At 46.7% G+C, this 26,527-nt stretch overlaps 1 protein-coding gene and 1 long non-coding RNA gene across 8 annotated transcripts in view; one reads left to right on the top strand and one right to left on the bottom strand.

Annotated features, from left to right (window-relative positions):
- Positions 1 to 3,376: 3,376 nt before the first annotated feature.
- The window catches only part of LOC102095455 (inverted formin 2), a 42,014-nt gene continuing 18,863 nt past the window's right edge, over positions 3,377 to 26,527 (top strand). For 3 of the 7 annotated variants that reach the window (XM_065063327.1, XM_065063326.1, XM_065063332.1), the window contains exons 1-3: positions 22,580 to 22,988; positions 24,506 to 24,621; positions 25,159 to 25,318. In XM_065063327.1, the coding sequence (XP_064919399.1) occupies positions 22,595 to 22,988; positions 24,506 to 24,621; positions 25,159 to 25,318 (670 nt within the window). In that variant the 5' untranslated portion in view covers positions 22,580 to 22,594. Of the gene's footprint in view, positions 3,539 to 3,666; positions 3,685 to 5,302; positions 5,450 to 19,755; positions 22,044 to 22,579; positions 22,989 to 24,505; positions 24,622 to 25,158; positions 25,319 to 26,527 lie in introns of those variants that run through there. The other 4 variants (XM_065063328.1, XM_065063331.1, XM_065063330.1 and 1 more) reach the window with 4 other exon arrangements.
- The window catches only part of LOC135579525 (uncharacterized), a 38,215-nt gene continuing 27,663 nt past the window's right edge, over positions 15,976 to 26,527 (bottom strand). Inside the window, exon 2 of the long non-coding RNA XR_010472727.1 lies at positions 15,976 to 16,169. This is a non-coding gene — a long non-coding RNA (uncharacterized LOC135579525). The remainder of the gene's footprint in view (positions 16,170 to 26,527) is intronic.

Below are 26,527 nucleotides of genomic sequence, written 5' to 3'. Positions count from 1 at the left end.
GTACGCACCATTACTGACTTACAAACGCTAGATTGCTCCCCAGTGTTCTTACTTAATCTCCTGTGGTTCAGGGAACACTAAAGCACAAACATGATTGTGCATTTGATATTACAGATAATATCTTCATCTTTGAGGTTCTTAACTCTCTCGGGACCCCTCCCTCAGGAAAATTCAACTGCTGCTAGCGTTTTGTGGCTCAAAACTAAAAAGCACTTTCCTTCTGTGTTCTGACCTTCACTGTAAGCATTGCAAAGGGCTGAAGTGAAGAAACAAAAGATCAGGAATCCTTCTGTGCAGTACATGCCCTTCACCTCCACCACTGCTGGAAACGAGTCCTGATTTAATCCAAGCAGGGACAAACACAAAACCAGCTCTCGTCATCAGACCTTGGGACAACAATTACTGCAGCTGTGCAGTAATGACATTCTCAGCATGGCAGATCTCTATCTAAACCCCAGCTAATTGGTAGGAAGAGGAATGTCTACACAAACAGTCATGTCTCTCAGACATTCCTGAGCTCTACTGCAGCTCTGCCTTTGTGTCATAAGCCGCAAATAAAGGTTTTTCAGTCCCCCTGAGGGGCAGGGCACAACTGTAGGTAAAATATCAGGAACCTGATGTGGATCCCAATTCCAGGACAGGAAAAAAAAAAAGAGATCAGAAGAAACAAACTTTGATCCAAATATTTGGCATTTGGACTAGATGATCATTGTAGGACCATTCCAAATGAAATATTCTATTCTATATTAGTGAAGGTAGTGACAACATAGACTAGTACAAGCTAAGAGTGATTTGGAAGTAGCTTGTTCCACTGGAAAAGTTGCTTTTCAAGAGCTCAACCCAGACAGAGAAGCATTTCCACCAAAATTCAAACCCCCATCTTCCAGCTGCAGCAATGTTTCTTTCCATCCCATCTGCTGTGGGACTGAGCAACCAAGGAGCAGCACAAGGGTGGTGTTGAAATAAACAGACTCGCCATCAGCTTTTTCACCTAAACCAGAACAAAAAAGTGGCCAGCTGTGGATTAGAGGAGAAAAAGTGGCTCATGATGTATCCAAAGAGTTTGGTCCATCTGGTGGACTTTCATTTACACATTTCTGGTATAATTGGCAGTGATCACACCAAACAGGAATGGCAATTCAGACATTCAACAGCACCTTCAGTGATTACACCCCCTTCAGGCAGGCAGATGAAGAGCCCAGGGAGAGCTGAGCCTGCTTTTTGAGGAGGCAAGGTGTGTGCAAAGCCCACTGCAGACACAGGTCCAGGGAAGAAAATCAGCTCCTGCGTCCCCTCAGCCACATCACGTGTGCATCCAGCTCTGGACACACATGCACAATGTGGCTTTATCCCAACAAAGAAGCATTTGTGTGTTCACTGTTCACCCCCACGCTCATATCTGCTTTGGTCAAAAGGGATCTGGGTGAAAATGAGGGGCATTTACACAGAATTTCATTTTCTTTACTTGCCCTGTCTTTGCTGAGCTTTGCTCCTTACTCCTACATGATGCTAAGAGCCTTCATAGCCCAGCAGTTAATTTATCTTCCATAAGCAATTTTTAGGACCATGTGTACTATCCCACTCATATCAAGGTCAGGCAGCATGACTGACAAGCGTCAAGCATTAGGGTAAGGATGAGTAAAGCAGTGAAAAATGAAGGAAGGGGAAGAGCTCCCTTGCTGTCTTTTATCTGCCCCAAGTACAAGGTCACAGCGAGGTGCATGTGCCCTGCAAATCACACAGATCCCCAGCCTTCCTGCTACCCCATGGTCCTATGGACATAGCTGTTATATGACATAGATTAAAGGATCCACTGGCCAACCACCCCAGCAAAGAGTCACCAAGTGGGAAATGAAAATGCCTGAAATGGGCTTATTCGTGAGGCAGCACAAGGGGAAGCCCCATGGATACCCACATGGCCAGGAGCAAGGTGTCCTATCTGCTTTCCACACGGCCAACCCTGCCCAGGTGCCAGGGCTGCCCCAGGATGAAAAGGGAACCGACAAACGCAAAGACGAAGAAAAATGCATTCAAGTAGAAAAGATTTGGGTTTTCTGTTCCTCTTTACACACCAAAGTGGCAAAAACTTGCAGAGAAGGGGAAAAGGCTAAAATAAACCAGCAGCATAAAACACAATTGCTATTTCCTAAAAAAAAATAAAAATAAAAAAAAAAAAAAATAGCTCATTCAAAATCAGGTTTATATCCTCAGAGGAAAATTCCAGAGAAGACATCCATTTTTCCTTCTATGTAGATTTGTAAAACAAATTATGTACCCACCTTAGTATTGCATAAGATACCAATTAGAAACATTTATTTTGAGTAAAAGAAAAGCTGATCAGCCACACTGGTTAACTGCCATCCCTGAGACATGCGATCTTCTTCCATTCCTTTCCTTTTCCCCTAAAAACAGAGGAGTGTTTCACAAGTAAGCAGTAAAATCTCAGGACTCATTTTCCAATTTGAAGTCTCAGAGATGCTCGGCACTGCATTCCTACCCAGTAACTATCCTGCAAATGTCCTGTAACAACACTCGGTGGCCTCAGATCGGCTCTCAACAGCTTGCAGCAGCCCTTTGCAAAACATTTTATCATGATTCCTACATCAGCTATTCCCCTCTCCCCCACCCATGATTTTCCCTGTCAGGTTTTCTCTCCGGATGGCGAAGCCAAGCGGCTCTGTCTGAAACTAAAACCGAGTCTGGCCCCTAACACCTATAGGAGACGGCACTCCTGACCCATGAAGGGAAAGAAACTTTTCCACCAAACTGTCCCCACTTGACTGATAATATGTAGACTTAGCTCCATCATTTCACTGCAGAGCTGACATTTTTTGCAAAAGGCAAAGCCATTCCTCTCGTCTTTTCAGAAAGATGCAGAAAGTGAAGCGCTTAAATTGCAGAGACCAGGGCTCAGGGTCCCTGGAAGAGGGCGCAGCTGCTTTGAATCTCTGACCGCCTGGGTAGCCTGTCCCCAGCTTTTGTGACACCCCGCTCACCTCCCAGCCCCGGGCCGTGGATAGAGAGGGACCCTAGACCGGGCGCGGGGTGCACAGGTAGGGCAATGAGCAGCTTTTGCAGCGCTGGCCTCCAGGATGCCCACAGGGGACAAAAGGAAGAGGAATCCCCTTCGGTGGGGGGCAAGACCTCTCTCCAGAGAGGGGGAACCTGCATGTAGCCTCCGGGCAGGGCCCTTCCTACGCGGAGACTCCGCCCGGACCTCTGCTAGGGCGAGCCCGGTGGAGGGGCCCGGGGCCGCCGCTGGGGCTGCCCCCGGCTGGGCGCCGAGGCAGGATGCGGCACAGCAGGACCCATTTACCGGGTGGGGAGAAACTTCCCCGGTGGGGCCGGGCCGGACCCCCCGCCCCGCCGCCCCGCCCGCGCTCCGCCCCGGAACCGGGCGCGGCTCCTGCGGGCGGGCAGACCCGGCGGCTGCGGGCGCCGGCGGAGGGTCGCTGCCCGCCGTGCCGTGCCGTGCCGTGCCGTGCCGTGCCGTGCCGTGCCGTGCCTCGCCGCCCCCCGCCCGCAGGAGGCCGCCGCGGTAAGGCCGAGCCCCACCGGGGCCGATCGCGGGGTGGTCTCCGTCGGGAGAAGTTGGGCTGAATCTTGCCCCGCCCGGCCCCACTCCGTACTGGAGTGGCAGCCCGGCTGGGCATCCTCCCTCCGGCTTTGCCCCGCTCCCAGGCGGTGAGATGGGGTTGATGTCAGGGGAGGGAAGATCCCCACCGGAGTCCAGCCCGCCGCTCCGCGGGCTGCTCGGAATTGCCGGGCGCTGCAGAGAGGTGCTGGCTGAGCGGCAGGGGGGTGGCAGGTGCCAGGGTGGGGAGGCGCAGGTGGGACCTGGGCTGGACTGCGGGTGTGACAGTACAGCGCATCACTGGGACATGGTCCTGACTGCTGGTTTGACAGAACATCGGGTAGGTGGGAGTCGGTCCAGATTGCAGATGCAACAGTACAATGTATAGGTGGGACAAGGTCCAGATTGCAAGTGCGACGATGCAACATACAGGTGGGAGTTGGTCCGGGTTGCAGTTGCGAAGATGCTATGTACGAGCTAGATGTGGTTCTGGTCACAGGTGCAACTATGTAATGTATAGGTGTGACATAGGCTTTGCTGCAGTTGCAGTTGATGTGTAGGTGAAACATGGTCCAGATTGCAGGTGTGACGGTGTGATGTGCAGGCAGGATGTGGTCCTGCTGTGCCTGGATGTGACAGCCCATCTGCTAGCATGCAACGTATGACTGATGTGTCTGCTCCTGGGGCTGGGCCACTCTCAGACTTTTATTTTGAAAGATTCTGTTATCCAGTGTTTTTTGGACAAAGTCTCCCAAGTCCTGCCAGGGTTTACTTGCATACTTCTCTCGTGCCTCATCCTCCCTTTTGCTCAATAGCACTGCAATGATGAAGTGGCTTCTTGCAACATCAGCACCCAGAGCTGAATTCCAGAGCTTGGGGGTGGGGAAGGAGTGCCCAGATACACTGATCTTAGGAGAAATGCCCCCAAATGGTGTTCATGGTCCTCCCTCCCCGTACCAGATCAGCATTGTGAACTGTACGTTGTTTTTCTCGGATCCCTAAGACTGGGGAATTTCTCTGAGTAAATGTGCTGCAGGCTGCGAAACACGTCAGGCTCCCCGGTAGAGTACGAGCAAACTTCTGGCCCAAGTCAGTTAAAAGAAAAGTTGTAGTCAGCAGAGTTACAGTAAGGTTGCAATTGTCCTGCTGAACTTGCTCAGAATTTGGGCTGTCTGGCCACTAATCTCATTTCTCTTCCATCCACTTAGCTTGGTTTTCCACTACACAGAGGAGCAGTGGCTGCCAAAATTGGGGGCGGGGGGGTGGGATGGCGGATTGCAGGAACCTATGAGCATATGTGATTTTTTTTGTCCTGTTGTAAGTTAATAATCCCATTCTAGGCGGTTGTCCAAGAATTTTGCTTCAAAAATGCAAGCAGTGTGCAAGACCCATTGTGTAAAAGAAATCTAAATGTAGGACAGGAAGGGACCTGGCAGATCAGCAAATCTAAGCACCGAATGACATTACGCCTTATTGCACACCACTGTAATTCATTTGTTCCTGGACTCCTGGGAAGGGGAAGTTTCAGAATGTTACTGAACTGATATTATAGTTCTTTTTTTCTTCAATATACGGCTTTCTCTTCCTTTGTATTTGCAGTATGATTGCTTAGTTCTCCCAGTCTGATGCTTTTCTCTCTTATCAGTATAGAAATAGGAGTTGCATGCTTGTTTCTTCACTTTGCAATGCAAAACAAGCTAGAACTTGCTGTCTGCTTTCGTGAAGCAGGCTCCGGATTCTGCTGATCCCCAGCAGTCCTGCACTGAGCTTCTTGCCCTCCAGCTTCCCTGTGGATGAGCAGAGCTGCAAGGCTCAAAGGTCCATCCAGTGCCTCCCGTGTTTTGACACCACACCTAGAAATAAACACCTCACCTGGTAGGTGCTGCTATTAACCTCCTCCTCAGACTCCTCCTGTCCTGTGATGGGGGTGGGAAACTGGGATTTTCACTCCCAGGTGTCCATCCAATCCCATTTTTATCACATATCCTTCTGCTCTGTGCTGGCACAATATTCTCCCAGTTTTCTCCAAGTCACTCTGTTGTGAAGGAAGATGTCAAGTAGGATGGGGTCTCCCTCACTTTCGGTTGTGAGCCCTGCCAAACTCAGACTGGCCCCTTCCACGGGACTGGCTGTCTGATCCTTTCAGGTCTATACCCAATTTATTACAAATTTTCATCTTTTGTGTCTTAACTCCTGGTTTCACGGAGCAAGTTCCTGCACTTCAGATGTGTTGGAAGCTGAATTCTACCCCGTTCTCATGTGCCAGATGTGATGGATAGGTTTTCCAGAGCAACTGAGTAGAAAATTGTTCTTATGAAAGCAAACTAAGTTATATTTTGTCCTTCCCCCTTCCCCCTCCCCTCCACCCCCCCATCTACTTCCATGTCTTCAGCTATTTTTTTTTCTGCAATGATTATTCTGTTGATGAGGGATTTTTAATCCCACCATTGTGCCATAACCAGCCATGAGTAGAAGATGGGAGTAATTCAGCTGTGGGTAATAACACAATGCCATAGATTAGACAGCGAACAATATTCATAGAGCTGAAACAGTTGGGGGAACTTCAGACAAACTCAGTGCTCGTGTCTGAGCTCAGATTGAACTCCCAGTTGGATATCCTTGCTCTTAATATTTGCAATAAGGTCTATCAATAATGATTCAGAGGAAATACCACCCACTGAATCAACAAAGTTGGCTCATAGGATCACACAGTGGCACAGAACAAATCCAGCTCTGCTTGGTGCAAAATACTGCAGCTAGTAGGTGCGGACAAACAGATCACCAGGAGTTATCCCTGTTCCGTTCATTAACGTTGTACATGCAGTGTGATAACCCCTGGTGTTCAGTGCAGGAGGGAGGCTCGAGAATGACTACCTGCTTCTGACCTAATATATTATAATCACTTTGGTATTATCCACCAAACTCAAGTTTATTCCAGTGTTTCTCGGCATTGTGTGTGCAGCAGTTCATTATACAGTGGTTGTGAGTGTTGCACTGCCTAGGCTGCCTTCATCTCCCAGAGGCCAAAAAAAGCACTGAGAGCACCAAGTGCTACAATAGAACAGGTGAAAAATCTGTATTTTAGTTATACAGGGGGTTCTTGGGTCCCATGCTGTTAACCGAGATGCTAAGACCAAATTGGGAGAAGGAAAAAAGTTACATCCAATTTCAGGCCTTGGGTTCCTACTTCTAATGGAGGGTGGCATTGTGCTGGTAGGTCTGGTCTGGGATTGTCGCAGCATTCCAGTTGTTCTAGTTCTGCAGGCATGCTGTACGAACTGGAGCAAAGCGCTTTTTGAATGCTTCAAAAAGGGGGTCTCTATGTTTGCGTGACTTTTCAGTGGCACTCAGGATCCTCATCAAGGGCAAGTATCGTCTGGTTTCTTTTTCCTAGGGAAAAAATAACTAGTGAGCAACAGCTGAGCCTTGTGATTGCTACCAGATGTCATCAGTGGTAGATGAGGAGACAGTTCTATGGAACTGAATGTAGAAACAAATAGGAAGAGGGTGCGTGGGGCTCATGAGCCCCTGAGTCATAGCCTGGCATCTACAAAAGTGGCTGCAGTTAAAAGTAAGTGGTTGTACAATTTGGCAGGTGAACGTTTGTTGCCATTTTGTCAACCTAGCCTTTCACATCTGCAGAAAGCATCAGGAGAGGGTCTAACAGCATGATGGTTTTTCTATTCAATATAACGAACAGTTATTGTTCACAGATTCAGCTGTTTCTGCTAGTTTGATACCTGAGCTGACATTTCAAAAGTGCTGGGAATGCTGAAGCCACAGATCAATGAAAATCTTAAGCAAGCAGTAGTGTTTGCAAAAAGCTCTGTAGGATTTGACGGTGTACATCAAGGTGCTCTGGGAAACGTACTGAACTGATAAAGGAGCCTGGGCAAAGGCAGAATGAGGACTGAGAGCCAGCAGATGAAGTCCTCATCCCAGCACTGGGGTCATTCAGCCAATTCCAAAATGTTTAAATACCCTAAAAGTAACAGCTCGCTTCACAAGAGACATCATTCCAGCACTATGTCCAATTAAAAAAAAAAACAAAAGGAAGTGAAGAGCTGCCAAATTTTGTAGTTGGGAGGGCATAGTGTTCAATTTGGCATGGTTATCGTAGGTGTCACCAGATGGGTGCTATTTTGCATTGACTTCCCATTTGTTTTTCTTACCATGGCCATTATTTTGCCTCAGCTGAGGTATGTGTGGCTTTAATTTGGGGGAATGTCTGAGGGCAGAGGAAGAATTTGCTCTTTGCTGTGCTACTCCATTAAAGTCTATTGTGCGGGTGTCCTTGGTCAATCCTTGGTGCTAAGTCCAAAACCTTGGACTTCCCCAAAAAGGACATGAGAGAAAACCTAGTTGATAGGTTGTGTAGCTGCTCACAGAGTATCCACAGGTTCACTAACACTGATTTCTTCCCAAATCCAGCATGCAAAGCCTTCTGTTGCCTCTGCCTATCTCGAGCTGATGGTTAATGCCGATGCAGGACACATCTAATGACAGCAGGCAACCTTGGGACTGTGTTGGTCTCCACTTTTGCAGCTGGGAGGGCTGAGTCACATTTTAACGAGTGAGCACAGCAGAGGAATTCAGATATCACTCCAGGAAAGTGTGGGAAAACAGGCACTCTGCAACTATAAACCCTCTAAATTTAGTTGTAGTTCAAAATGGAAAATGTTGGTGATTTTGCCTTTGCGGAGGTCAGATGGATTTGGAGAGCCGTGGGTCTGCTCCACTCCCGTCTGCTCTGCAGCGAGTCCCTCCATGGGGAGCTGGGGCCACCTGCTCCCCCTTGCCTCCTGGCAGGGCTGGTGCCATGACGGGGACACATGCCAGCCCTGTCCCGGTACCTGTCCCAGGGGCTGCTCAGTGAGCTCCACCATTGCTGGAGACACGGCCCCTCTGCAACTGCCCTGGTGAGCGGGTCAAGGGAGGGAAGCAATAGCAGCAGATCTCCGTTCCTCTCCCCAAATCAATGAATGAGGATGGCATAATTTCTGTTTATTTATTTATAACTGTGGTGAGCGGCTTTGTTTGTGTTGGTGTAGCTAAGGAATAACTTTGTTACCCTCTGCTCTGTCAGTTGAATTGCATTATTTTTAATAAGACGGCTATCTCTGTGCTGCTTCTGTTGTGCTGGTTTCCCCTATCTGGGAACTGTCTGCTCCTCGAGCATCCTGCTTTTCTGTTAAGTCATTGCATAGCGTTCACCAAAAGCAGCGAGCTAAGAATTAGCATTATTTTCTGACAGTGGCCCCAGGTGAAAACAGAGGTTCCCATAGGACAAAGTAGCAGCTTTTTGTGAGCGATGCTTTTCTTCCCACCACCTGCCAAGAAACCAAGCCATGGCAAAACAGCTCTTTCCACCACCTGGCGCAGATCAAGGTACTTCACCTCAATAAAAGGAAGGTCTCCACTGCCAAAGAGTTTACTCTGAGGAGTGGGTGTACCCACCATGGGCTGGATGCAGGACCCAGGGGGCTGCAGGAGGAAAGGCAAAGCCACACAGCCCTCCCTGTACCATTGGTTTTGTGCTGGCCTGTCTCCTCCAGCCACAACACAGCTCTGCTGCCCAACGCCGAGGTCATTCCCTTGGGTGCAGGGGGTCCCTCAGGTGTACAAGGTGGCACTGGGGGTTCTAGGGTCCGGCTTTGGGGCCTTTCCCCTTTTGTTGCCCACAGCTGTTGTACCCAGGCAGCTGCCTCCACCGCGGTGGTTGTGTGAGTAAGCCTCCCGCCCGCCCCAGAAACAGCCACAATCTCCTCCTTTGTGTGTTTCTAGTTCAGAAAAGGCTGATTCATTCTCTGAAGCAGATTAATTACTTCTGCTATTAAAAAAAAAAAAAAAAAAAAAAATCCTTTCGAGTTGGTCGGCTTAACTTTCAGCTGCGTGTACAATACAGTAAACCAAATGTGCTCTGAGCCAGGGCAAAAAAGTTTGCATGGAAAAAGTAAATGCGGGTTGTGTTATACAGCTGGCAATTCAGCGGTGGGTTCTGCAGTTTAGGAAGTATTCATGAATGTGTCTTGTTATTGACTTACGTGACAAGTGGTGCAAATTTGAGCCCGCCATGAAGGTGAACTGGGGAACAAATATTTTATTCCCCGATACGTTGTATAACTCATTTCCTTTCTGGTTTACATCATGCTGATGTGGCACCCGGCTCCCTGAGTAGCTTGCATCCAAAGCCTGGCTGAGCAGCTCCATTACTTCCATTTCTTCCTCGGAAAGCTGCTTTCCAGCCTGCTTGGCTTTTCTCACTTGTTTATGCACTGATGGGCTGTAGTTCCACATTTCAGAACAAGCTGTCCAATATTCATAAGTTATTTTGTATTTACTGAGTCCTGAGGCTTCTTTTATAAGCCTGGGGATAAATTCTGGGTTTTGTTATTTCCATTACTGGAAATGTACTGAACTTCCACAGCCATTACCAAGCCCTAAATATGGCCTCTATTTATCTAGAAGAAAGGAAGGGGAAAGGACTGTCACAAAGCTAAATTGATTTACAAGCATGTAATTCCCAAACCTCTGGTCTGATAACACTTGTAAGCAAGTGTTGGAGCAAGCCATATGTGTAGAGATGAATCACTTATAAAATGATATCCTAATATTAGTTTTATATTTATTTATCAGATAAATATAGTGATTTTCCTCTTTAAGATCAATGACAGCCACACGCTCAGCTGGCATAAAGCACTGCAGCTCTTCAGACTATGAAAACCTGAGGATATGACTGAACAACTGATTTCTTTGCAAAGAAAAAAAACAATATCAACTACTTGTTTCTAAAGTGATTTAAATTATCATGCAGGAAAAACTAAAAGAGGTCAAAGTGTTGGTATAAGATATCCTGCATGTAAGTTGGACCTAAGTATAGGAAGATCATTTTGCCCCAGCGTGAGAATTTTCCATCATAAACCTCCAGCTGGTCAAGCCGTGTTAAAATCGCTTCACATTTATTCCAAGACTGAGTTAGAACTGGAAATATAATCGTAGAATCATAGAACCATTTCAGTTGGAAGAGGCCCTCAGGATCACTGAGTCCAACCATAACCTAACCTAACTCTGACACTAAACCACATCCCTCAGAACCTCTTCTAAATGCCTTTTAAACACCTCCAGGGATGGTGTCTCCACCACTGACCTGGGTAGCCCGTTCCAATGTCCAACAACCCTTTCTGTGAAGAATTTTTTTCCTAATATCCAATCTGAACCTTCCCTGGAGCAATTTGAGGCCATTTCCTCTTGTCCTATCACTTGCTACTTGGGAGAAGAGACCAACACCCTCCATGCTACAACCTCCTTTCAGGTAGTTGTAGACAGCGATAAGGTCTCCCCTCAGCCTCCTCTTCTCCAGGCTGAACAGCCCCAGTGCCCTCAACTGCTCCTCATCACACTTGTGCTCCAGGTCCCTCACCAGCTTCATCACCCTCCTCTGCACTCTCTCCAGTATTTCAGTGTCCTTCTTATGATGAGGGGCCCAATATCTAGGAGGACAACTTTAGGTCCTCTAGAAACAGCTGGACCAAGAACTGTAGGAATGTGAAGGGTTAAGATGGTCAAATGTTCTGGGATTACTGTGTCATAAAATAGGGACTTCAATATTTTTCACCCAGCAGTAGAGAAAATAGTCTGAAGACTTTGGAGTGGATTAGTTCTGAAATAATGCTAAACCACTCTTCTGCAAGAACTTATTGGAAACATCTCGAAAGCTTGACTTCTTGAATTAGCAGATGAGCATGATCTCTGGTTACTCTTAGTAACATTCATATTCAGACAAACTCGCAATAAAGTACCTGGCAGTATCTGGGTCTGTTCTCCTTAACATGTGCAGTATGTACTTTGCCTGTGCCATTAGGAATCCTAGCTATGCTTAGCCTTATCTCAACAAAAATGTTCAGGATGTTTGCTCTGGGGCCGTTCACCAGGTGAGATGCCAGCTACCATGATTCATCAGCAGCTGAATGTAGAAGCTGATCTTCGTAGGAGAGAGTCATGTCTGCAGCCTATTTGGAGAACAGCTGGGAAAACGCTGCTTCTCTATGTACCATTCTGGTGTCTCGGTAGCTTTTTTCAGCAGGGACATCCATAAATGATAATGTGGATCTGAGTAGTAATTTAGCTTACTGGTGCCTACAGCCTGTGGACCTCCTGCATCGTAGTGGCTTTTAGGGAAGAGCTATTCCCTGCCTGAAGATCTTCATCCTTGTGCAAGTGAGGAGGGTTTGTGCCTATGCCAGAGGAGTACAGGTAAAACCTGCACAGGAGCTGCCTGCCTCTCCCTCTGGGGCAAGGCTCAAAAGGTCTTTTTTCTGTAATTACATCTTCTCATTAGTGCAGCACCAGCGAGTGTGCAATGGAACAGAGTTCAGCTGCCTCGGCAGCCTTCATCCTGGCAATTCCTAAGAGGAACCCTGCAACCATAGCATGGATGTAATATATGTATGCAGGATAAATAAACTGAATAAATATCAGGCTCTTTACTCAGCCTGTGCTTAGGAGCACATACATCCTTTAGAAACCCGTGCATAGGTCTGTGCCCTTTGCTCTGGGTAGAACTGCTGGTGCAGTCTGGGGTTTTGGCAGAGAATTTTGTCATCACCTCTCCAAAGAAAGCACTGAATTCCCCACAGTTAATGGTTTAATCTCCCCAGCTGGAAGCACCCTCCCCAGAACAGGATGTTCTTTTGTTGCAGAAACTTCCTACCAGAGGAGCTGCAAAATGAATGTTTTGGAGGTACAAAGTAGATTGACCCCATTAAATGCAAACTTCCCGGAAATATGCATGCGCTGGCAGCAGCAGAGTCCTTTATTTTCATCATCTGAAGTATCCATCAGATAAAGACTACTTCAGAAGGCTTTTTTTTTTCTCCTTATGACTAAAGGGAACGTACCCAGCAGAAAAGCAGTCAGAGAGCTGATCTGCTACCAGAGGGCTGGAGAGGAGTCAGTCTCCGACTGCCCGATGAGGGCAGAGAAATTCAGTAAGCAGCAGAGCCAGCAGGCAGCTTTGCAACTCTAGTCTTGCTCCCACGACTTCCTGAGGATGCTCAGATGTCTCTGCTCCCCAAGGAGCGGCCAAACTGGCTGTGTTCACTGTGTTCTCCCAGCATCTGGGAAGGTCATCACTGGTCCATCCCAATTGCTCCCCAGCAGTTATTTTGGCATCTTCTGCCATCCCTGTGGCACAAAGTCAGGCTGCAAAGGCCAGATGCCTTCCCTTCCTTGTGGGCATGGGGTGCTGCACTAATGAGAAGATGTAATTACAGAAAAAAGACCTTTTGAGCCTTGCCCCAGAGGGAGAGGCAAGCAGCTCCTGTGCAGGTTTTACCTGTACTCCTCTGGCATAGGCACAAACCCTCCTCACTTGCACAAGGATGAAGATCTTCAGGCAGGGAATAGCTCTTCCCTAAAAGCCACTACGATGCAGGAGGTCCACAGGCTGTAGGCACCTCTCCCCTTAAATTTGCATGTCTTCACCTGACCAATCTCTCTTTTAGTGTCCTTGCAGCACTCTTAGACGCTGATCCTTCTGGTTAACAAAGACTTCAGTTCTCAGGTGAATGAAGGAGTGTCATTGAATTATCCAGATTTCTTCCCAGCGCCTTAGTTTTTGCCCTATAAACATGTGGTTGTCTTCTCTGGCTCCTTTGGAGCTGCATTACCCAACCAACAAGCTGATCACAGAGATGGGGAGGTGAATATTACACCTGTAATTCTTGAATACTGACTGTGCTGATGTTTAGTAATTTAGTAGCTGGTAATACTAGGCGTTTTAGACAGGATCACCTAAAAAAAGCCATCACAGCAGACTTCTGGCTGGCACCTCTCCCTGCCAGCCAGAAATGAACTGGGTGTCTCCTTTCCAAAATCCTTGACACAACTTACAAGAAAAGCCATGGGCATGGGAGCTGATTTGTCGCATAAAGGTAGAGCAGTGAGAAAATGCTGATTGCTGTAATTAAGAATAATCTAATTCCTATGGGCAATGGTATGTATTTATTTCTGTTTAATTGGATTCCTGCATTTTGTTGACTCTCTGTTTGGGCAGTGGAGCCACCACACTGTGATCCAGAGGCAGCTGTGCGATGCTGGATCCGTAGAGGTTCTCAGCTCTTCCTAATGTAGGACTAAACTTTCAGTTCTTGATTTAATCTGTCAGATTTTTGATATAATTACTGTTGAGAGGATTATAGAATCATCTGCTAGAAAACTGGGGTAAAACAGGGCTGGTTTACTGGGGAAAAACCATTAGCCCTTTCTGAGCAACCTGAAAGCAAAGTTGCTGGGACAGAAGCTCAGATGTGAAGAGATGGTTCCCTCTCCAAGCACATCTGCATGGGGCTGCCGCTGCTTCCTCCAGAGAAGGAGGAAGCCAGGGGTGCCAAGGAAACCCTCTCCCCCCAAGCGATGCCCAGAACATTTGGTTGCGGACACAGCCCATGTGTGGACTCTTTCTGGTTGTGCTGTGGAAATCAAACACCTTTGCTAGGGCCAAGTTATGGATAGTTGGGCTGATGGACCTTGGCTGGGGGCTGAGCTTGGTAGGATGCAGAAAGATCCATCCATCCATTCCTGCTCAGGCTGGAGTCAGAGCATGGCGAGTGTTGCAGGCAGCTGCCTGCAGCAGGCAGGCAGGGCTGACACACCTGGAAGCAGCACGAGTGATGCAGGAGCTAGGATCCAAATGCCCTCATTCTTCTGAGCTGCTGCCCATTGCTGCTGCTGTTCTTGTGCTGTGTGGCCCACAGAGGGACACTGCAGCCCTATGGCTGGTTTTTCTGCTTTTTAGGCCCATTTCTATGCTTTCTTTTTTTTTTTTTTGGGAGACGATGCAGCCTTTCTAAGAACACAAACATTTCTGGTATATCTCACAGATCCAGGCTTCAGATGAAACCTGACGGGAGCTGATAGCCCTTTAAATTTCTTCCATGGCTGCAAGGACAGGAATTTACAACAGCAACAATCCTTTCTTTGCAGGATTTTTTTTTTCTCTTAACTTTTTATTTTTCCCCCAAAACCTGCTGTGAGCCCCATTCTGCTCCCAAGAACCAGATTAGCAACTAACCTTTTGAGGACCTGAGGATTACACGTCAGGAGTGCACGTAATGTAAAGTGAAATTCATTTGCTGATGTAAAACCTGTCATGAATTAGTGTTTGTCTTGGATTGTATAAACACGCCCTCAGAAGCTTCCTACAACAGGATGGGGATCTGTGCAAAGTCATTTCCCTGGATTTTGAATTGTTATGGTCAAACTGCCTTAATTAGTAAGCATGTGGGCAAGTTCATCTCTTAAATACTAGCTGAATTTGGACTAAAAGGCAGACAGATCAGTGTATTTCTAATATTGGTGGAGCTGTGGTCATGTACACAAGGGTTGAGTTTCCCACTAAGGCAGGAAAACCCTTGCCATGGGCTCCAACTTTTGATCTAAGGGGTTCAATTCAGGGTAGAGGCCTTATGGAGTAAGAAAAAAAACCCAGTATTTGAAGTCTAACTGCTATCCTGAGCCAGCCAGGAAGCCTCTGCTAAAATGGGCAATGTTGAAATATTCACAATTTAATAACTGACTTTCAGTTAACACCTCCTGAGAGGCTGAATGGATGCTAGTTTCCACGTGAAATCTCAACCAGAAACGTGCAGAGATGTTTCCTGTTAAAAAGAGCTTTTTGAAGTCTTCAGAGCCTGCTCAGCCCTTAAAAGACAGGCTGGACTGAAGATCAGCAGACCTTAGGGGTGCCCTGGTGAGAGCAGTATCCCCATCACAGAGTTCCTGCCCAGGGGACGCTGCCTGAGCCTCCAGCCTTTGCTGTGCCATCCCTCTCCTACCTGCCCATCCCAGGGTAGGCAGGCTTGGGTCAAACATACTCATTATTTTAAGCTGTCCTGGCTCTCCCAGCATTTCAAAGACCTCTGAGATCTTGCAGTGTTTAAAGCCCCAGTGCCACAAAGCCAAAAATCCCCATGCGGCTGACACAAGGTGCAAGGGGCTGTCTCCACTGCCTGCCACCCCCACGCTCTCCATCCCACCCACCCCGGGCCACCCTTCTTCCTCTTTTTTTCTTTCCTTTTTTTTCTTTTTTTTTTTTTTCATTTCCTCTGCCAGATCATTTCCCTGCTCTGAGTCACCCCATGCCAGGACTGCTTTCTCATGCTGGCAGATGGATGTGCCGTGCAGTGCAAGGCTTCGTCCCTCCCAGCCCATGGGGAAGTGTCACCCTCCCAGCAGCCAGCGCAGAGTGAATGAAAAGGGTGACAAATGACATGCAAATGCCTTCCCTGGAGGCTACAGGAAAGCCACTTCTTTGCACTTTTCCGAAGACTGGTATTTACATACTATTAGATGCCGACATCCTGTTGAACTTTCTTAGAGTGTGTGATTTGCAGACACGCTCATTTGGGGATTTAGACTTTTATTGACTGAAGGCTGCTTGGCAGAGAAGGAGAAAATTAGCTGGCTGGGGGAAGTGAAGGCTCATACAGCTGGTCGAGAAGGATCCTTCCATGTGAGAGAGACAAGGGAATAATTTGGCTTCAGCTCCAAGGTACGAATTCTTCCCTCTGCCCATTTTCTCTGTCTTCTTGGCATCCTGTGGAGGTGTTTAAAAACAAACAAACAAAACAAACAATAAAAGGGTTTTGGCACTGATAATATCTGTTTATGTGACAGCTTCCCACTGAGTGGGAACAGAGAGGGTCTTAGAAAGTTACCAACCACCCCACTGTCCATGTTGCTGGGTAACAATTTCTGCTTCTTGTGTAACCCTCAAATCTGGCTGGGGTCATGATGCCTGGCTGGGATGCCCATGGGTCTGCTAATGATGGCAGGGAGGGAGCTCTGGTGAGACCAGGGCCAAGGGTTTGCAGCTCTATTTGCTGCCGTGCGGTTGGGAGCAGGCACCCTCTGCATGGGGTGAGTGCTGGCTACCGCCTGGTGTCCCTCCAGCCCAAATTCTGCCGTGCCTCTACAGGCCTGTGGTAGCACACGAGGATGCCACGGGGCTCGTAGCCACTGTGGAAAGCTTTTTACATTGGTTCAGCTGATTGGGCACTCAGATAGGGAAGGCTGGTTACTTGCTTCTGGCCAGGTCTCTCCAGTGGCAGTGGCCTTTTCTGAAGTGAAGGTCTGACAGCAGCACCAACATGACTTAAACCTGGCTTACCAGGTTAAGGTAGATGGGTTATTGAGCATCTCAGACTGTTACTGTTGCAGTGAAGAGTGTTTTTAAACTTATTTAAAGCTAAGCTAATGCAGCCTTTAGGCTTCAGATGCCACTGAAGATCCTAACAGAAACATCCTTGAGCATCTCACTTGAGCTTGATTTGTATGTAGTACCTGTAGCAGCCTGATGATTTATTTACTTGTTTATTTACTGACGAGGAATAAGGCACTGGTCATTATTTTTACTAGTGTAGTTAATCATGGTGTTACTCCACTGCTACCAATGCATATTGAATGGACACATTTACCACTTGTGCAAGATATGACTCGATATCAAGGCTTATTTTTGCACAGGACGGAGAAGCTGTGCTGGCACACAGCATCCTAATAGAGGTTCATGGGCCTGAAACAAGACAACACCTTTTTCCTTTCTTTGCAAAAGAATAAGTTATACTGGCATAGTGCATATACATTTATACCAATATTGCCATGGTCCTTTTAGTCAGTTCACTGAAGTTCTTTTTTGGGAGTTCGCTGCCAGAAGAAGCCGTGGCACAGGTCCTGTACGCTGGCCACAGTGGGCTGCGTGTCCATGCTCCCTCATTTGCTAAGGACTAAATGCTCCCTGTAATGATGTGGTACCTCTGAGGACACAGCCCACTCAGGCTGCTTTGTGGGTGCTCCCATTTGCCTCACATGTGGGCAGCGCCAAAGCAGAGCATGTGCCGGAGACTTAGTTAACTTCTTCAGTAATGCAGAACAAGGTTGGGTGCTTATTCCAAGCCGTTTTAATTTTTTAATCATAAATCACTCCTTCTAGCCTCTGATACAGCTGAGGATCAAGAATAACTATATCTGAAGGCAGCTGAGGCTACTGGCTGTGGCAGTACAAGGATGGAGCAGCAGCTGGTTTGTGCACTGAGGCAGGGTCTGTCGGGCAAACTGTGCCTTTTGTTTGTGCACCTCTATTTCCCACCATATCCTTACTGTCAGCGCCCCTGGGACACTGAGTACACTGCCCGTTCCTACCAGCACACATGGGCCTGCACCAATAGGTCAGGTTGGTTTCTAAAAAAGAGATTTGTAGTCTCCCACTCAGTTCTTTCTGTGTGTGGGAGGATGATTTCACTAGCCTGTATGTACATGAGCTGTTCAGACGCTGCACAGGAAAACACAATACTACAAAAGAAAGCAAGAGGAAGGGAGGAACAAACCCATCACACTTCTTGAAGTGGTTTTGGAAAGCACGAAGCCAGGATGTTGTTTCTTTTTAGTGAATGAGTAGTCTGACATGTTGCAAAATACAAAGGCTTGGTGTATTCCCAGCAGCAGAGTGAAAACTGGAACTACCCAGAAGCAAAACCTGTCGTTAGCTGTCAGTCCAGCAGAACAGGCTCTGGAGTGCCAGGAACGGGCACAGAAGGGAGGAGCGGCTGAGCAGCCAAAAAGAGGTTTTCTTAGGGCCCAGCAGTGTGCCTCAGCAGCCTTGTGGAGGGAAGCAGAGGGCTGCGAGAGCAATCAGAATCCCTCAAAGGACAGCAAGGAACTGCTGTTTCCCCTCACACCCCTCCATCCTGCAGCATGGGCAGCGGGTCTGCTCCCAAAAAATCAGGATAGTTTTGACCTGTAATTGTTTTCCCTTTTGGTTTCACTTAGTTATACTTAGCTGCCCTGAGAAATCTCCTTTTACGTGTCGTCCCAGGTTCTTGCTGTGATCCATGTCATCCTGGAGGCATGTAATAACTTAGACTGAAAGCTGTGCTGTGCAGCTCTGTTCTTCACAGCTTCACAGGATGGAGAAAGTATTGATGTGCCCTGATTTATCTCCCACAGATGTCATCTCCCTAGGAGCTGATTTGAAGGACAGAGGGGCACAGAAAATTGAATCAAAAACAAAGGAGGAGGAAATTTTATAAACTGGGTTGGATGGCTGCAGGGAACATCATAGCTTCGCAAACTCAATGATCCAAAAAGTTAGCACCATGAACCACAATGTTGCTGTGGTCAGGTGCAAGAGGACAAGACTTTATGATGCCTTTATGCTTCCCAAGGGAATCTCTTCAAATTAAGAGTATTTTTATACTGATACTTCTTTAATTGTCATTCCCCATCAGACCTAACCAACCTCTGAGGGTGAGAAGCAAGATGAGGAGAAGGTTGCATTGACCATAATGAGTGTTACTGGCTGTGGGTGTCCCCATGGCAAGAAGCACAGATGCACTTTCAGGATGTGCCCCGGAGAGCAGCACCCAGCACTGATGCTGAGCATGTAGCTGGGGAGGGCAGACCATGGGTGCTGCAAGCACAGTCAGACACAGAGACTGGGGACATTTCTTCTCTGTGATCTGGGCAGCAAATCCAAAGCTCCCCATGCTCCTCTGCCAGGATGAGACAAGATGTATTCAGCCTTTTAGCTCTAACACCTTGTCTGTTTTTGTCAGGGGACTTTCCTCAGCCAGTATGGTCTAAATGGCCTCTATGAGACAGCCAGATAAATGTGTTCCATTTTAATCCCTTATGTATCTCACTCTGCCAAGATTATTTACCTGCTAATAAGCTCCTGTGCTTAGAGATAAAAGGTGAAACTACAAGCCCTTTCAGGATGTGTCTGAGTGGCTTTGCAACACCGTGCTTTATGGAAAATATGGAAAGATGTTGCATTCATAATTTATCACTCATATCTGTGTTTGTAAACAGATTTATCACACCATCTGCAGAATTGTACTGCAGTCTCCTCCATATTTATTCCCTTTCCATTTATATAGTACAGCTCTGATTTATTTTATTCCCTTTTTACAATTAGATACATTAGCCATCTTTTCTTCTTTCTTACAGAAAGAGTGCACTCACTGTGACAAAGAATATTTAATCAATCCAATTTGCTCAGCTTAGTGCATAAAAACACGAGCTGCTACTGTTTGGAGAGGTACCTGCCTGGGTTTGTTTCTCATCTCTTCACATCTGTACGGAACAGGTGGGGAGGAAAGAATAATTCAGAGCAAAGCCAGCAGTAAACAGGATGCCCTGTCGGTATTTCCTGTCTCCTGTTGCACTGGTTAAGCTTAATTTTCAGAAATCAGCTAAGTCTAAAGTCAATAATGCTATCATAATCTCTCTGACTTTCCATAGCTGATATGATATATAATAAAGTATTTGTACAACTGGGAGCAAAAAGCCAGCCTGCTTTGTTATCTGGTTTGATAAGAAGCGTTTTAGTCATATGCAAATAAAAAAAGTGATTTGTTGAGTATAAAAAGTCACATCAAGAGAGAGGGAGGTTGCAGTCAGCAGCCGCTTCTGCAGCCCCTCGGCTGAGCAACATGAGCCCTAGCACAGCTCTGGGCAGGGCAGAGCCCGGCTGTGAGCTGGGATCACCATCCTCCTCTAATGGCCACTCCTGCGGGTTTCTCACCTGGAGGGACCACCAGGCTCTTCTGTGCACACACAGGGCCACGAACCAGATTCTGTGCCTGGTGCACACTTTCACTTTGGGGAGGGGAAAGAGTCTGGGCTACAGCAGAGCCAAGAGGAGGGATGGGTCCCAGCAAGGTTGGGTGGTCCTCAGCACTGCCCCAGGCTGAAGGTCTGGCCTTGACCCCAGGCACTGGAAGAGGACCTCTGGGTTCAGTGCGCAGCATGGGGCAGGATTTGACCACAGCTCCTTAGAAATGCCTCTCAGTCCCATGACTGTAAATTTGGTGAGGTGAGAGTGTGGGACACTGCCCCATCTCCAGGGCTATGACCCCAGAACAGGACACTTTCACTTCTACCTCTCTGGGGAGGGAGGATTTCTTTTCTCCTTTACATTGAGCCTAACCCAAATTCCTGGGCTTGGGTGCAGCAGAACGACTAAGAGTGACTAACTCCAACAAGAATTTTACCAGAAGGGAGTAGCAGTTCTGGGCTGCAGACAGTGATGACAAATCTTAGAACTCAAGGCTCTTCTTTAACAGGAGGGTTTGTTGTTTGGGTTTTGGATTTTTTTATATCGTCCTTTTTATTACTTTTCAGCTGTACAGTGTGTTCTCAGACACAGATTCGCACTTTCATGGTTTTTTATAGTGACCATCATTTTTTCAGATAACAGGACAGTGAACAACTGGGCACTTGGCCAGCTCTTTCCCATTGAAACAAAGGGAGATTCTGCAAGAGGGCTTCCCCAGAGCTCTCTAAAAGGATTTTCTGTGACCATATTCCACTGACTCCACCACCCCTCTGACCCTTACTCAGCACAGTCTGTGATGCTGTGAGCTAGGACCTGAGTGGCCTTGCCAGAGAGTTCCACCATCACCTTTTCCCAGCAGAATTGTTCGAGTTCTCTCAAATACCCCATCCTTTTTTGCGTCTTTCCAAGAGTCATGTTTAGTCCTATACTATCATGCCTACCACAAATTAATGAATCAACTTTTTGGCTGTATATTTGCCAAGGGGTGACTGCCAAAATGAGACTTTCGAGTAAACCAGAAACTATGCAGGTCTGCTCTGGTAAAGCAGCCAGGACCTTTCTCAACAGTGCAGCCCACAGGAAAAATCATGAGGCAGGCTTTAAAATAACAAGATTATTTCCAACCATTGAAAATGGTCTGTCCTTTATTTTGACTTTCTGGCATAAAAAACTTTCAGAGATTTCTCAGTTTTAATTTTTCAAGCCTTTTCCTTGTGTGCTGCAGGGCTAGAAATCCTTGTGCTGGAGCTGGTGAGGGAAAGTGAGACTCTCCTATAGTTTCTTCAGTCCCCCAAGTGCTTGGTTTTGTGGTTCAACTAGCCCCCAGGTTAGTTAGAGCCTCGTGTGGGCTCGCCAGCCCAGGGAAGCAGAGGTCTTGGTGGCATGGCAGGGAGGGCAGGTAATGTTAGTGGCTGGCTTTGAGTCTGGCAGGTTTATCCCCCTTTTGTGGGACAAACTGGCCTCGCTGGGAGCAATTCAGCTTTAAAACGATTGCATTCAACTTTGAAAAGGACTTACATTGGATAACTTAATCACTGTGGGTCTGAAAAATAGTAATCCTGCCTAAAAACATAAAATTTGGCACCAGGTATTAATTAGACTTTGCTTTTCTGTTTCTCTGTGCTGAATCATCTCCTCGCACCCCTTGCTGCTAACAGCATGGCTGAGACGAGCGGTGTCCTCCAGGGAGAATGGCCTTGAAGACATGCTCCCCATCTCCAAAAGGATGCACCGCTGTTTCCACAGCCTCTTGCTGCTGTCCCTCCACTTGCAGCCTTGTCAGGCTCTCATGTTGTCACGCACAAGCACTGCATTTTGCAAGCGTATTTGCTATTACAGCAGACAGGAAGAGATTAAGTGAGTGCTATAAAACTAACCTTCACATCAGTCAAAAGAAACAGAGGCAAAAGTTAGCAGGGTAATTGGATGCTCTTATGAGCAGGATATGCTCAAAATGACTTCTCTGACCCATTACAAATGCTTAGAAACTGCACAGCCTCTCCAGTGCAGTGAGATTTTAAAGTGGTTTAATGGGCATAAAGAGTTCAGAGCCGATAATGCCACTTCCAACCTTATCCTTTTGCTGCATGAAAATAGGTAGTGGCTATTGACTGGTCTAAATTGGCTACTTTTAAAGCTGTATTTTCTGGCTTAGATGTGGTAAAAGTCCCACTACAGAGTTTTCTAGGCCTGAATGTAATGCGTGTGGTTAAGGAGGGAATGTATTGAGTAACTTCAGCAGGGGACTGGTTCCAGTGTGTGCCGTACGTGCTGGAGAGCTGGGGACCTCCTGCAGTTGAACTTTACATCCTAATCGCTGGGAGAAAAAACAGGACTGCTGAAGAGTTGTTGGTCAGTCTGGACAAACTTCTCACTTTCTGTTTTCCTCTTAGGACAAATCATTCACAATGTCAGTCAAAAAGGAAGGTGCCCACAAGAAGTGGGCTGCCCTAAAGGAAAAACTTGGACCCCAGGAGACTGACCAGTCAGAGGCCAACCTGGAAAATGCAGAACCAGAGCTGTGCATCCGTCTCCTGCAAATGCCATCAGTGGTGAATTACTCTGGGCTGAAGAAGCGGCTGGAGAACAGTGATGATACCTGGATGGTCCAGTTCCTGGAGCTGTGTGGTCTGGACCTCCTCCTGGAGGCCCTGGACAGGCTGTCTGGGCGAGGAGTGGCCAGGATTTCTGATGCCTTGCTTCAGCTCACCTGCATTAACTGTGTGCGAGCGGTCATGAACTCACACAAAGGCATCGAATACATTGTGAGCAACGAGGGCTATGTCAGGAAACTATTCCAAGGTGAGAAGACATCTTCCTGCTTCACCCATCACATGCAGCATGGTGGGGGACTTTCCCATTGTTTGTCCTCCTAAACCATGCTCCTTGCAAGTTGTTGATCACAATTGATTAATGAAAAAGATAATTTTATTCTTTAAAATCATATTGCTTAGAAATGGCTTTGCCTTTGCCACTTGATGCTATTTAGATGCTATTTAGGGTAACAGAACACAGGAACAGGCTGCCCAGGGGGGTTGTGGAGAATGCTACTCTGGAGACATTCAAAACCTGCCTGGACACATTCCTGTGTAGCCTCATCTAGGTGTTCCTGCTCCGGCAGGGGGATTGGGCGGAATGATCTTTTGAGGACCCTTCCAATCCCTAACATTCTGTGATTCTGTGATCTCCACACAAATGTTTTCATAGTTCACTGAGAGGCCAGGGATAAACCCAGCCTTAGCCATACGTGGGCATGAGAAGCTCTTGACCCTCCAGTTGTCAGCAGGCATTTGCTATTTAGTCTTTTTGAGCTTCAAGGACAGTGGGAGAGGAATTTAAAGGGCTTGGAGAGTTGTAGCCTGTAAAGAGGAGGGAAGGTGACATGTTTTAGACTCAAGAGCCTGTTCTCTGTGTTGCTCTGTCTGTTCCTTCTAGAAGATGGTGGGTAATAACAGTCACTTTCTCTTGCCATTCACTTGGCTCTTTGTTAGGTACGACACTTGTCAGGGCATCTCCTAAGACTTATTGTGCATCACTTAATGATGGTGGGGCTGGTAGGATAACTGCTGCTCCACAGAGCTGAGATCACAGTTGTGCTCAGAAACCCTTGTTAATTACTCTTTAAAAGGCATTTAGTTTGAAGGCTAGCTTGCTCCCCTCTTCAGTTTTGAAGTCCTCTTCCTTCCTCTCCACCCTGTATTTTCTTAACCAGGGTGAAATACAGAGCTGGCATTTTTGTGCTGTGAAAAACAGTGGCGCACTCAGGGCTTTTCAGTGGTCAAGCTCCTTTATGCACTAATAAAGGAAAACTAAGATGGTCTAATCCACTCCCTCCCAGCTCCCAGGGCTCACAGAGAAAGAGTAAAGGAAAAAAGAGAATATATGAGGATGGGTTAGAACAATGTGAGTACTTAATATGCACATCGGATGTTTCTGCACTAAAAATAAGACCCATTAATTGAGCAAAATGGTTCATCTGCTGTTCTAGAAAATATCCATATGTGTAAATGGGAAATAAAATGTGTGACTGTGCTGCTCTTGCAGCATGCCACTGCTACCTGGAAGAGATTAACAACTCCAAGCAGCACCAAAATGCCAATAGGGTACCTGTAGCATTTACTGTTCCCACAAGAAGTTACTGTCACATAGTGCTATCAGGATGGGGTATCTACATTGGGATATTTTGCTTTCCATCTTCCATGTAGTGGCTTCACTCCTTCAGTCTTTTTTTTAACACTGGTCATAAGCTTTGTAGCAGCAGACACTGAAATTTAGAACATTAATGTAATTATAAAATCTTGTTTTGTTTTGTCCTCCAGCACTCGACACAACTAATGTCATGGTCAAAAAGCAAGTATTTGAGCTCCTGGCTGCGCTGTGCATTTACTCATCAGATGGCCACGCTTTGGCTTTGGATGCCCTGGACCATTACAAGGCAAGTGTAGGGCTTCAGCAGGAGGTACAGCTCTGCTCTGCTCTATGCAGGTAGATCCATGTGCCACAGAAAAGGACTGGGAATGATGGTCATTTTGCATCATTTTGATAAGAGAGGCAGGGATTTATAAGGTGAAAACTGCAGGAAATTTGGCCTGATAAGCGTAAGTCCACGATACTGCTCTGTGAGTTGTCTGGACAGATGACTGCCAGCCACAAGGTCATTTCTGGCAGGAAAAGCACTACCAGATTAGGAAAACAGATGATGCCACATCTGTGGGTTTCACTGGCCACAAGCTCAGGTAGGTGCATCAGTTATCAGAAAGCGTAAAGGGATCCAAGAGGAGTTTCACTGACTTCTCTGCCAACCAGACACTGTTCTGTAATGGAGGAGTGCTGCTTTTACCTGTGTCATCCTGTCTTGTGCACAATGGGATAAACTGAGTGGTTTTAAGATGCTAATTCCATCTGAGACTGCACCAAAGTGGTAGACATTGCTGAACTGTCTGAACAGAAATATTGCTTGTGTTGTTAACAGAGTGTGAAAAACCAGCAGTATCGATTCAGCGTCATAATGAACGAGCTCTCCAACACAGATAACGTGCCGTACATGGTGACACTGCTGAGTGCTATCAATGCCATCATACTGGGGAAAGAAGAACTAAGAACAAGGACACAAATCAGAAACGAGTTCATAGGTAAGAATGGTTGTTGCACTTAACTTTCCCTGGAGAAAATCAGTTGTCAAGAAGTTTTATTTTCAGATGTATCTGTAAGGTGACTAAAGAGAACTGGGGTGCAAAACTGCAAATGTTAAAGTGTTTTTTTTCTTTTGGTCTCTATTCTCTTCAACAACCTTTCTGTAACTAGAGTTATTTCACTTTACTGCCTCCCCATAGCTTTGATCCTTTCTGGAATGTCAGCAGCTTTGTATCCCTTGAACTTGTTCAATACATTTATATAACCAACCATCCTACGTAGCCACATTTCGTTATGAAGCAACTCCTTATAAGAGCAGATAAGGTTTTTTTGCCCTGCATCTACTCAGTTGAGCCACAGAAGCTGCCCTGTGATTCAAAAATACTTTCCAATACTTGAATACCAGGATCCTAAGTACTGTTGTTAGAAATCACCTGATGTGTTGTGCACACCTGAGCTGGCGAGCTGGGGCTCCATTTCTTCTGTGGAAAGCAAGGGACCTCTGACCTCACTGTTCATCTGACTGATTTTGGTTTTAGATGTCTAATTTGGAATGAGGTGAATCATGCTCCAAAAGTGCCTGTGTCCCTCAGTAACTCCAGGGGGATGCTCACTGGCTCATGCAGCTGCAGACATGTGTACTATGGCTCTCTTACCAAATGATGCTACCCACTTTGACAGATCCATCTGAGGATACTTTCACTTTTTAGATCTGGAAGAAAAAGGATGTATGTGATTAACATATAAATTATAGGATCATACAATTATTTAGCTTGGAAAAGACCTTTAAGATTGAGTGCAGCCATTAACCTAGAACTTTCAAGTCCACCACTAAATCATGTCCCTAAGCACCACACCTACACATCTTTTAAACACTTCCAGGGATGGTGACTCAACCACTTCCCTGGGCAGCCAGCTCCTATGCTTGACAAACCTTCTCTGTGAATAATTTTTTCCTAATATCCAATCTAAACACCCCCTGGTGTAACTTGAAGCCATTTTCTCTTGCCCTGTCACTTGTTACTTGGGAGCAGAGATCAACACCCTCCATGCTACAACCTCCCTTCAGGTAGTTGTAGACAGCGATAAAGTCTCCCCTCAGCCTCCTTTTCTCCAGGATAAACAGACCTAGTTCCCTCAGCCACTCCTCATCAGCCTTGTGCTCCAGACCCTTCACCACCTTCATTGCCCTTCTCTGCACTCTCTCC

Source organism: Columba livia, chromosome 5, assembly GCF_036013475.1.
Source record: "Columba livia isolate bColLiv1 breed racing homer chromosome 5, bColLiv1.pat.W.v2, whole genome shotgun sequence".
NCBI lineage: Eukaryota > Metazoa > Chordata > Aves > Columbiformes > Columbidae > Columba > Columba livia.
Note: the sequence above shows the minus strand (reverse complement) of the source record. Positions and strands in the feature narration are given on the sequence as shown.